Below are 13027 nucleotides of genomic sequence, written 5' to 3' on the forward strand. Positions count from 1 at the left end.
TCAGTGTCCCCATGCCTCCCAGCTAGTATCCCCATGGCTCCCAGTGTCCCCATATGTCTGTGTCCACATGTCTCCCAGCCAGTGTCTGTGTCCCCATGTCTCCCAGTGTCCCTATGTCTCCCAGCCAGTGTCCCTAGTGTCTGTGTCCCCATGTCTCCCAGTGTCTGTGTCCCCATATCTCTGTGTCCCTAGTGTCTGAGACCCCATTTCTCACAGTGTCCCCAAATGTCTGTGTCCCCATGTCTCCATGTCTCTCAGTGTCCCCATGTCTGTATCCACAAGTGCCCCCATGTCTCCAAGTGTCCCCGTGTCTCTGTGTCCCCATGTATCCTAGTGACATGGGACACACTGAGACATGGGGACACTGGGAGAAATGGGGACACAGACACTGGGAGACTAGGGGACTGGGTGACATGGGGACACTGACACTGTGATGCATAGGGACACTGATGCCAGGCTGGCCTAATTTTTTGGACAGAGATACCCCCTTTTTGGGCATGTTCGCCCCTTCTGGCAGTTTTGTTCATGTGATTTGCATCAGTGGCCTACTCTTTTACCCCGCCCATTGGCTTCCTGCTTCACTGGACACTGCTGTTGGTATGGGTTTACTTGAAAGATGAAAGCATAAATTAGATAAAGAGATTAGCCATGGGTATGTGTTTTCTTATAGCCGCATCCTTTGAGTTTCCCTCCAACACCAACTCCATCAGATACATGACGCTTAGGAGGTATGACTGTTTTAGTGTTTTTCGTCGATAAGATTCTGTAATTAAGCCCCATCATAATTGTCAGCACCAGGCCCACTGGGCTCTTAATCTGGCCCTGGTTCTTAATGGGTTAAAATTAGTTGTGCTTTACAAATGTACAAAGAAAAGTTTTTGGTTAAAAAAAAACAAAAAAACACACAATTTGGTGAGGTCTAAATTGCAGTTTTCTCTAGAGTTTAAATCTCTGTTTTCCAGAGGTTAAGATTCTGCACGCTAAACATTAATGAGCACTTGTAGGAAATTCTTTATTTTGACTGGATACCAATACCAGCTTCCTGGAAAAAGCACAAGCATTGGCAAGACAAGAAGCTGAGAGAAGGAAACTCTTAAAAATCTGTTTAGACACATACACACTGTCTGTCACCTCAACTTAAAAACAGTCACACTCACACTTGGTACTGACATTCAAAACAAGACACGCAAACCTACTGCACTGATTTGCAATTTTGAGAAGCTAGATTATATATATATATAGTTTCATTCCGTGCTCAAGATTAACTAGTTCTGATTTATACTCAGGATTTTAACTCTTTAAAGGGGCATTGTAATAAAAAGTATTTATTTTTTCATTTGCACTGCATGCGCGACTGTCTTGGCCGAGCCAAAGCACACCATGCAAATTAATTTAATCTTAGTGGTGTCATGTGAGTAAAGACATCTGTATGGCAATTTGGAAAACTGATCGAGTGCAATGGCACTCATACATCATTTGAGCACACCCGGTGTATTACAGGGTGATGATGGTGCCCTGGACACAAAACCGCAGCTGAGGTAAGTTTGTTTCTTACTTACCTCTCCTCTGCACTTCTCACACCAGTAAGTGCTTCATTAGCATTTACTGGGATGACAAATGTGGGAATGAGAAGCTGTAATTTCAGACAATTGACTGGTTGTTTTTAAAGCAGCACAACAACATAATTGCAGCTCGTTGTAGCGATTATGTTGCCTACAGTTTCTGGGTGCAATAGCCCCGCTTTATATCAGCTAGCCAATAGCCAGAAGTGCCGTTAGCTTCCCTGAACCAAGACCTGTGCAGAGCTAGCTCATTGATTGAGAGCATCAGCTGACCACTCTCAGCCAATGAGCTAAGCCCTGCTCCTGCTACCGTTATGGTGGTTGCCACGTTCCTTTAAGTGTTAGTTTGCAAAATACTATATGCAAGGCATTCTACAATAGGGAATAACCAGTGTTGGATAGATTAGGGTTTCCATCTTGGCTGTGCTTTCCATATTTTAAATTAAAATAAAATTATAAAAATAGGCAGTTTATTTACTACAATTGTGATACATTCACTAAAATTGGGGTATATTGGCATCCAATTTATACAAAGGGGCACAGTTGGAAAAATATTCTGGCGACATTTATCTTTTTAATTGAAGCTCTTCTGGATTTACAATGCATGTGTAAATAGCTACCATCTATTCATAATGCAAATAATTCATAGCAAGTACAGCTCAATTCTGTCTCTCTGACAAAACAAAAGTAATATGATTAAAGGGACACTCTGGCCCCTTACAGCACTTTAGCTTGGTGAAATGCCTAGTGTATAAAGAATGTGCCCTCTTTTAAAAGAAATTGGCAATTTTATTAATTAAGCTTGTTACACGCCCCTAGCTGTCAATCAAACAACCGGGCCCTGTTACGTCCTGGTTTAGTTAGCTCAGTGGAGCTAAACTCAAGTGACAGCCAATTGCTCAGAGCACCTGCCTTGCAAATATTTATCTTTGAGCTGCATTGGGAAGTTTGATTGGATAGCAAAAGAAAGTCTTGTCGGGGTTTGAAGGGGAGGGCTTGCAAAGGCATCAACCAAGAAAACTGCATTTTTAAAATATTATTATTATTATTATTATCATTTATATAGCGCCAACAGATTCCGTAGCGCTTTCCAATATTATGAGAGGGGGGATTTAACTATAAATAGGACAATTACAAGAAAACTTACAGGAACGATAGGTTGAAGAGGATATGTATCTGGAACAAAGGGAAGTGTAAACCCAGGACCAAAGGTCCAGGAAACACTGGGTGAGATATGGATCTCAGTTGTCTGTTAAAAATATAATTTTAATCGGTATACATAATCATGAACACACAAAAAGAGATAATGAAAAAATAATAATAATGAAAAATAACAAATAAATCACCCACTATGGAAGGGAGTTCTAAGGAGCTCAGGGAGCTATAGGAGGAGTATATATAAGAGTATACAGCTGTAATCACCAAATCACTCTGCCAGCCGAGAATATAATGCAATACTTCTAAATAGAGGGCTGGTAGTGGTGATGGTGCCTACAATATATTGAAAGAGACACCTAACTCCTAGTAAAGGCATAGAGCCTACCAATAGCACACACTGACTAATAATTGCAGGTAAATCCTCAATGTACGCTCCCCCTTCAAGGGATAGAGACAATCAGGCCTCAATGGTGACTGTGAGAATACTGCTTAGAACAGTGTTGCAAAGTAGCTCGTAAGACGTACTAGGTACAGTTCAGCATACTTCCGATACTATTGAATCACATTGAACTGGTGACCACAGAGCAAACCTCCGTATAAATTTACCAACATTAAAGTGGGAACAAACGTGCCTCTTATAGAGGCTATACTGAGGGATACTTATATAGTGTTCCTAGGTAACCAATGACAACAGGTAGGTATGATTGCTCAAACTCCCAGTACTAGGTGGACAGGAAAAGTAATCAAGTAAGAGCTAAGGAGACATTCCGGTATTGGCTGTTCATACAGATTAAACCTCAAAGTCAATATGTCAATTAGAAAATAAAGAGGCATATGTGCCGCAAGATTGCTATGCTAGAGGCTCCTGTAATGAACAATTATGCTTAGTGACTCTTTCTAATTTATTAATTACAAATGCAGACACACTCTTTAGTAAGAGTGTGTCTGCATTTGTAATTAATAAATTAGAAAGAGTCACTAAGCATAATTGTTCATTACAGGAGCCTCTAGCATAGCAATCTTGCGGCACATATGCCTCTTTATTTTCTAATTGACATATTGACTTTGAGGTTTAATCTGTATGAACAGCCAATACCGGAATGTCTCCTTAGCTCTTACTTGATTACTTTTCCTGTCCACCTAGTACTGGGAGTTTGAGCAATCATACCTACCTGTTGTCATTGGTTACCTAGGAACACTATATAAGTATCCCTCAGTATAGCCTCTATAAGAGGCACGTTTGTTCCCACTTTAATGTTGGTAAATTTATACGGAGGTTTGCTCTGTGGTCACCAGTTCAATGTGATTCAATAGTATCGGAAGTATGCTGAACTGTACCTAGTACGTCTTACGAGCTACTTTGCAACACTGTTCTAAGCAGTATTCTCACAGTCACCATTGAGGCCTGATTGTCTCTATCCCTTGAAGGGGGAGCGTACATTGAGGATTTACCTGCAATTATTAGTCAGTGTGTGCTATTGGTAGGCTCTATGCCTTTACTAGGAGTTAGGTGTCTCTTTCAATATATTGTAGGCACCATCACCACTACCAGCCCTCTATTTAGAAGTATTACATTATATTCTCGGCTGGCAGAGTGATTTGGTGATTACAGCTGTATACTCTTATATATACTCCTCCTATAGCTCCCTGAGCTCCTTAGAACTCCCTTCCATAGTGGGTGATTTATTTGTTATTTTTCATTATTATTATTTTTTCATTATCTCTTTTTGTGTGTTCATGATTATGTATACCGATTAAAATGATATTTTTAACAGACAACTGAGATCCATATCTCACCCAGTGTTTCCTGGACCTTTGGTCCTGGGTTTACACTTCCCTTTGTTCGTGTTTCTATATAATATTAGGGTTATCCCCTACTGAGATAAGATCTCGACACACTGAATCTATCCCCGGTAAGGGGGTGTTTCTTCTTTTCGCTGGATATGTATCTGGTACACATTCTGTGGATCCTTATCATTTAAATGCTAGTATATATAATTCTTTGGATGTCCTGTAAAGATTTTAATTGACACTTACCATATTTCACAGGAAATATTTGGAGTCATAGCATATAGAAGAGAAAATGATTTTCCCAATATTACATGCATCTAACTCATCGTTACATGCATACAAAATGGCAAGTTGGGCAACAATGGTCATGTATTTTGAAAGGCTTTATATTTATATATTTATATCCTGGCATTTCAAACGTCTAGAATGCTTATTCAATAAACAAGAAACATATTTAAATCCAAATGGACACTTTCAGGTAAACATAGCAGATTTGGAGGATTTCTTGACCTCTATTGTCATAGCTTAAGTTTTAGCCTACATCCAGCTATTTAGAGTTTAGTTAGCTACGATCTGAAGTTTAGTGAATAATCCTACATGTAAATGCTAATTAAAAAGACTTGATATATATATAAATCTTCAAAAAGAGGTTGCTCTCCGGATTTAAAACAAACTTTTATTTGTATAATTTAAAAATGACCATAACAACCAACGTTTCAGTCCCCGCTCGGGACCTTCTTTAGGGTCAAAGGTACAACAGGACCTGTTGTACCTTTGACCCTGAAGAAGGTCCCGAGCGGGGACCAAAACGTTGGTTGTTATGGTCATTTTTAAATTATACAAATAAAAGTTTGTTTTAAATCCGGAGAGCAACCTCTTTTTGAAGATTTGTATGCCTTGGAGCCTTGGTGATGCGCCCGGTGCCTTCTCTTTGAGCGTGAGTGCAGGGGAATATTGCCTTTATATATATATATATATATATATATATATATATATATATATATTCCCTTAAATGTACTGTGCAGTCTTTTTTGGGGGGTTATTCACAAGAAGAATTTACAAGGGAGCTGAATATTTGAGCCTCAAATAGAAAAGCATTTACATTTCTCTAATACAGCTGTTTTTCCGGCTCAGTTATTCTGGACCAAAATTTTGCATTTCTTTCAAGTCAATTATCCACAATTTGCAATTTAGTGAAACATTCCATATGACATTTAAACCGTACAGTATACAAAACTAACATCACAGCTTGATGACCTCTACATAGCCTAGTAGAGAGTAACATAGAAATGACATGCATTAATTAACGAAAGTCCAACATGTTATTAAAAACCTAACAGTACGGTAATTTGTCATATAATAAAATCACATATATTCTATTATTTTATTAAACGTACACTTTTCAGATTTTATTTTTCATTTCAATTTGGAGATTATTTTATGTCTTCACATTTTACTTTTTAGTGTAAACAGCCAATATCAAAAGTCGGTTTAAGTAACTCAATTGCCAACAACATCTTTAAAGACAATGAACAAAAACAGAATAAAAAATAAACAAATCTAGAATATATCAGATACATTTTCATAGATTCGGGATTTTTAGAGTTTGCATTCTTAACATATTTAAAAAGACAAACAAAAAAAACCCTTCGCTTAACAAGTTGAAAACAAAAACAAGCAGAGTTTCTAATTACCATACCAATGGCAACATGACATGGATTAAAATACACAGTTTAACCTTGTCATAATACCCACTAGCAGGCACTGCGGTGAGCGAACGCAGCTTGATAACAGCCACAAGTCTCAGCTTACATTCTTTAGAAACAGTACCAAATCACTTTATAATGCACTGACAGCAGTCACCAAAACTGAGCCATTAAACGCCATTTACTGGTTCACTCTTAATTCCGTGAGTTGACATTCCATCGTGTGACCAGATACTCAGCATCAGGTATGTCACACCCCGGTCCCTGGACTTTAGGATGGAGAATAATGACTTAAATCACACGCACTAATTCAACTGGATGTAAAGCAGAAATGACATTCTCGAACATAATCCTAGTTAGAAACAGCTGTGGATGACCAGGGTAAACAGACGAAAATTACAGAGGAGAATGCCGTACATACTACATAACATTGAGCAGACGTGGGTATTAGCAAGAATGCACACAATTTTATTTGAAACAGGTGAGCAGGCAGATTTAATACACTCAGAAAGAATTGACCATTCCCATTGAAAAAAAAGCACAATATGGAGCGTCCTTATTATTTTATTATGACAAACCAAGAAGGCATACTACCAATATATCTAATACTTGTCGACATAAATAAAGAAATTATGAATATTAAAATTAATCGTAATAATAATAATAATCATAATTATAAAAAAGAGCACAGAGGGAAATAATGCAGCATTTTAAAAGCTTTCCAGTTAACTGTAATTAAAATACAATGATTTGTACGTACATGACAGCAATGATGAACTGAATAAGTTAAACACTTTCAAACTATAGTGGTCGAGCACTGATTTATAATTGTATGTGTTCCTTTTCCTTTCAGCGTTTTGAAAAATTAAGGCACATTAGGATGGTCATAGGTATTTCTGTTGCAGAAATGGAAAAGCCACACACGTCTGTTAGTTACAATCACAGTGACAAGAAGATGACAGTCGAAAAAGTTACCTGTAAACGCCGACCGCAGGAGGAGACACCAAGTCAGAATCCACCGCAAGATCATGTTGTCTCAAGGAGTATTCTTTTCGAGAACTTGCAATTTTGTATTTTATTCCTTTAATTCGTTGATTCGGTTATCTGTTTTTCCGCCAAACCCTTTAGCTGCCTGATAAGGAAAGAGTAGAAACTTCAGTCTGTAAGCTGATGAAAACATCCTGCTGACACTTCCCACCCCCAATCCCTTGAAGGACGAAGCAGAGTACGAGAGACTTACATGAACACAGACTGGATACAGAAGGAAATGACACTGTGTGTGGATCATACTATACACAGAGCCATATGCAGAACACACAGAACTTGCAACGTAACAATCCATCAGACATAGCAAACATGGTTAAATAAACATTTCATCCAGCTGCAAACCCATTTTCATATGCACACCGCGGCCAGATGTTTGTACATGCCTCAGAGGGCAGTCAAACCTTTCTGATATCCAGGGATCACAGTTACACAAATAGGATTTGTCAGTTGTTAACTTACCCTAAGGTATCAGGGAGACAAAAATGAGCCTGTCCCCGTTGTCAGTTCCCACTGGGCTGAAGTTCCATGCATCTCCGCCTGTGGGACATTCTAGGCTCACGAAGAGGGAAAGAAGAGGGTGGCAGCTAAGTCCAGATGGGAGGAGTAACTTGTGATGAGGCAGATCCCTAATTTTTACTTACTTCTTCCGTTTGTATGTTGTAACTAGATGAGATGTGTCTTGAAGACTATTTGCGCCATCTACTGGACAAAAAGAAAATATTCTGTTAGTCCCTACACGTTTGTTTATTTATTTATTCAGAAAGCGTTTTGGCAGAAAAAAATACAATGAGACTTGTTGTGTTTTGAAATATGTCCTGGAACAAATTGTGATACTGTTACACATTAAAAAACACTATAGTCACCAACACAACTTTAGCTTAATGAAGCAGTTTTAGAGTATGTATCATGGTTCTGAAGTTTTATTGCACAATTATCTGCCATTTACGAGTTAAATCACTTTTGTTTCTGTTTATGTAGCCCTAGCCACACCTCACCTTGGCTGTGTCTGACACAACCTGCATTAAAACAAAATGGTTTCATTTTCAATTAGATGTTACTTTAAAAGTTTTTATCTCCTACTCTGTAAGTTGAACTCTAATTACATACAGGAGGACCTGCAAGGTCTAGACAGCTAGTAACAGAGCAGAAGATAAGACATTCTAAGCTATTTACAGGAAGTGTTTAGGAAGGATGTGCTAGTCACATGCAGGGAGGTGTGACTAGGATTGCATAAACAAAGTGATTTAACTCCTAAATGGCAGAGAATTGAGCAGTGAAACTGCAGGGGCATGATTTATACACCAAACCAGCTACATTAAGCTATAGTTCTTTTGGTGACTATAGTGTCCCTTTAAACATTCAAAGAACATAGATAAGCAGTAATAGTTGTTACAGCTTTGGTTTAATAGAAGACTGAGTGAGAGATTTGTTTTTAGAGATTGCAGGTTTGTAGAAGATTTGATGATTTTTGAAAGGTTATTCCACATTTGCAGATCTTTCTGTGCTAAACTAGTGTTGGAAATAATAATAATAAAAAAAACTGTTGGGGATAGGATGTGTGAAACATTTATATTGTGCAACTAATGTATTTATTTAAAAAAGTATGATATTGCTTCACTTGTCTGGACTTGTCTGTATTATAAATCATATCTAACTTTGTGGTATGACATTATAAAACAACAAAATAAAACAAGATAACAGATTTCACATCTCATAAGTACATTTTCAACAGACATACGAATAACAATGCACATTCACTTCTATTTCGGATTATTAAGTAGTTCAAACATGCATATAGTCAAACAGTGGCATTAACAAATAGAGTGTTTCTTTACTTTCTAATATTGCAATGTTGTAACTATGTAACCCACTTGCTCGTACATGTACAGATTACCAAAGCAATAATGGTTTTTCACTGAATGCACCCAGGTGAGTGGAGGGTGCTCTCCCAGGCTAGTACTCCCCTTTATGGGGCAAAAAACAAAAAAATTGAGAGCCAAAAAGGCACCCATCAGCCGAGATGTCGGCAACTTCCTGAGACTCTTGCAGCTGACCACATGGCCCAATATGACGCAACCTACTCATCGGACGACTTTACTGCGGACGTGGGTGAAGGCGCGTCTTGCAGTTCAGTTCCAGGGGTAAAGTCTGTCCCTTCTGAGGATAGAGAGCCGATCACTGCAGCTATCCTAAAAGCTATGCTGAGAGAGTTAGGCGCTAACATCACTGCAGACATCTCACAATTTAAAGATGCCATTGCAAGTGCCACAACGCGAATTACCCTTCTTGAGGCCACAACTAGTACCCAGGACACCATGTTGGCTACTGTGGAGCAGAAACTTGGGAAGCTCCAGAGAAAGCAACAGGACATGGAAGCCCGAGTAGAAAGGCTGAAAGACCAGAGGAGACGCAATAACTTGAAGGTTAGAGGCATCCCTGAAGCTGGCACCGATGAAATGGCGCATTATATCAGGCGGCTCTTTGCAGCCATGATATCACCCAAGCACGCAAAACTGATGAAAATGGATGGCATGTTCTGGTTACCTAAGCCACCAAATGCCCCGAGCACTGCCACAGCTGATCTCATTAATTGCTTCAAAACCACACACGATAGATTGTTTTTCCTCATGGCAGTAAAGGGTAAGACCCCCATCCAATTTGAGGGCTCATCACTCTCCATCTTTCTAGACCTCAAAAGGAACCCCTTGTTATGGCGAAAGTCGCTGAAACCATTGCTGCAGGTACTCGAGGCAGGGAAGCCGCATACTGCTGGGGAGCAATTGTTCTGGGAGATCTGGAAGTCAGCAAGAGCAGTTTGGGTCTCATCACAACCAACGGAGCTCAAGATGTCCGGTTGACAAGCCTGGATCCCTCAAAGATCCCTGTATTTCAGCCTCGGCCTCCTCTCGGACACTCATATGCTGTGGCAGTTCCCTGACTAACACTCTGTATGCTGTCCTCAGGTGGCAAGAGGGTACCTTGCCAAGCTCCGAATGCCATCTGTGGCCTATGTAGCTTCTGTTTAGTTATTCCACATTAAACACCATTTTCCATTCCCTTTATTTTTACGTTAAAACTCTTTGGGTTGCGAAATCTATCATTACAGTGGATGCTCTCTTGACATTAGTCCCTTTAGGCTATCTGTTAGTTACCTCTACAGGACCACTTAAGGGAATGCCCTGTCAACCAGTCATGTCCATATCTTTACAACTTAGAGGGTATGATCTGCCCCCCTTCCCACATTTATTTTGGGTAAACCTGCTTCGTGTCCTACATAATTCGGGTAGGGGCAGTTTCTCTGAGTAGTAGGTAGCTACCCAATGGAGTCCTTTTATTAAACGATGTTTGTTTATTACTTGAAAGTTATAACTCATGAAAAAACAACCTTCTCTCCACCTACCACTTATGCATCATTTTTTCTTATTAATGATATGTTCAATATGTTATTTCCAAGCATTGTCACTTTTGCTATCATACCCACGAATGGAGTGAAGCACAAATAAGGAATTAAAAAATATATATATCAGAGAATTATGTATTTTGTAAAATAATCAAATTATACCTACACAGGTGTAAAATTGCAGCAGAGAAAATGTGTTCACAATAATTATATTTACATGAAATGTAGTGCTTATTACATAGAGGATCTTTTAAAAATTAGAAAATCAAATTTAATCTGTGCGTGTTATACAAGCCACTGCAATCATTTAAGAAAATAAATAAATAAATAAAACGTGAATCCTTTATCAGTGGAATGTAGTGACAGGTCAGAAATACCACAATCATCTGTCAATCAAATCAATAACTTAAGTACCCCCCTACCAGTCCAGGATTTAGGGATTGCCCTGTTGTGTCTAAAGTGTTTTGTTGTTTTTCTTACTAAAAACACCTTAGACACTACTGGGTTATCCCTAAATCCTGGACTGTTAGGGGGTACGTGAGGACTGGGTTGGGAACCACTGACTTAGATAATGGCACAATTAACAGAGAAAAAAAAAACGAAGAAAATTAAATTAATCTAAAGAAAGAAGGATGGAGGGAGGAAAAAGGTCATTATAAAAATTAGAACGTGTCTCGGATGCCCTGAGCCTTTAAGCATTTCTAAACCACTGCTTATTTCATATTGGCAGATACAGCAAACAAGATAAAATGACAAAGGACATGGATTCAAGGGGGAAAAGCAAGTAATTTTGCTAAAGGAAAAGTGATACGAACAAGGTAAATGCAATAAAAAATTAGCTTTTGTTAGTTTTTTAAATATTATCTTTAGTCTTTAAAATCCTACCACTCCTGCGAGTTATGCAGCTAATCTGGTCTGATATATATATATATTTGTATTTGTAGTCTGGGACAAAAGCCGTATTTGTGAGAAATTAGATGCATGATCTAGTCGGTTGGGCCCACCTGGTAAAGGGCCAACATGGTAAAGTAATATAGTATAAGGGGAGAGGTTGGGAGGGATGAACATTAGCCCAGTGGTTTAGGGGGCTCTGGGTTTTTATACCCGGGTAACCACTCCCACAACTCCAGGCTCCGCCTTTCTATTTGTAGTCGAGACAAAAGCCGTATTTTTGTGAGAAATTAGATGCATGATTAAGTCGGTTGTTGTGTGCTGAAACCGCCGTATCGGGTAGGCCTGTAATAAAAAGAGGGCCTACCTGGTAAAGTAATATAGTATAAGGGGAGAGGTCGGGAGGGATGAACCTCGCGCATTAGCCCAGTGGTGTAGGGGGCGCTGGGTTTTTATAGCCGGGTAACCCCTCCCACAACTCCAGGCTCCTCCTTTCTATTTGTAGTCGGAGACAAAAGCCGTATTTTTGTGAGAAATTAGATGCATGATTAAGTCGGTTGTGATGTGCCTAAACCGACGTATCGGTAGGCCTGTAATAAAAAGAGGGCAAAAAAGTCAAATGACAATAACCTTTATTACATATTTTTACAATGCAAGATTCCTGAAGGCTTGTCTCAACTCTAATTCTGGTTGTGGTATGTATCTAGAATAAACTGTGGATTTCCAGCGACCTAATCTTTTAATGATGTGAGTGGGGACGTTGTGTCATGATGCAACTGATGCCGCACTGATTTTGAACAAATGTCCTGTAAATGCATTGGGGTTGAGTCCCAGTCTGGTGAAGAGGGTTTTTATTTATGAATTGATTTATGAATTTTGCAGTAGTGAGTGGTTTGCCCTGCAGCAAAAGTAGAGGCATACTAGGATTCAGTCCAGTGAGTGACAAGCAATATAGGTCTAGCATTTTTTGTATTTCTTGTAGGATAGTAACATATTTCTGTTGGTGGCCCTGATTTATCAGTTTTTGTATGAATGGTAGAGAGAACGTAGTGATCTGAGTGTTTGTTCAGACTTGAGATTTTGAGGTAATCATGACTGTATGTGGTATTATTGATTGTAAGTTCATTGTCCTGTAAAATGCTAGGTAAGTTGCAGTCGTAATAGTAAGTTTCGTATTTGGTTGAATGGTTTAGTGTCTAGCTTGTCGGATAGTGCCCGGAATTTGGGACCGTCTACGGGCTGTCTTCTAGCCGTCGTGGGATTATCCAGACGTTGTATGTACCTCTGAGAATGTTCTTTACAGGGTAAGAAGACATGAATTGTTTGGTATTAGGATAGGCACTTAAGATATGGTGTGGTATGCCAGTCAGGTAAAGTTTTATGGTGTTGAGAGAAAGCTTTAAGTTAAGGTGGCAAAAGGAAATAAATGCCACTATAGAATTCAGCGAATGTATGTCTGTAATTTGGTAGTC

The 13027-nt window shown here is 39.0% G+C and overlaps 1 protein-coding gene across 2 annotated transcripts in view; it reads right to left on the reverse strand.

The window, feature by feature from the left end:
- The window catches only part of TGFBR3 (transforming growth factor beta receptor 3), a 201530-nt gene extending 193678 nt beyond the window's left edge, over positions 1 to 7852 (reverse strand). For both annotated transcript variants that reach the window (XM_063428390.1, XM_063428389.1), the window contains exons 1-2: positions 7724 to 7852; positions 7193 to 7349 (exon numbers count right to left, since the gene is read on the reverse strand). In XM_063428390.1, coding sequence (XP_063284460.1) covers positions 7193 to 7247 — 55 coding nt within the window. In that variant the 5' untranslated portion in view covers positions 7248 to 7349; positions 7724 to 7852. The remainder of the gene's footprint in view (positions 1 to 7192; positions 7350 to 7723) is intronic.
- Positions 7853 to 13027: the final 5175 nt, after the last annotated feature.

Source organism: Pelobates fuscus, chromosome 7 (assembly GCF_036172605.1).
Source record: "Pelobates fuscus isolate aPelFus1 chromosome 7, aPelFus1.pri, whole genome shotgun sequence".
Classification (NCBI taxonomy): domain Eukaryota; kingdom Metazoa; phylum Chordata; class Amphibia; order Anura; family Pelobatidae; genus Pelobates; species Pelobates fuscus.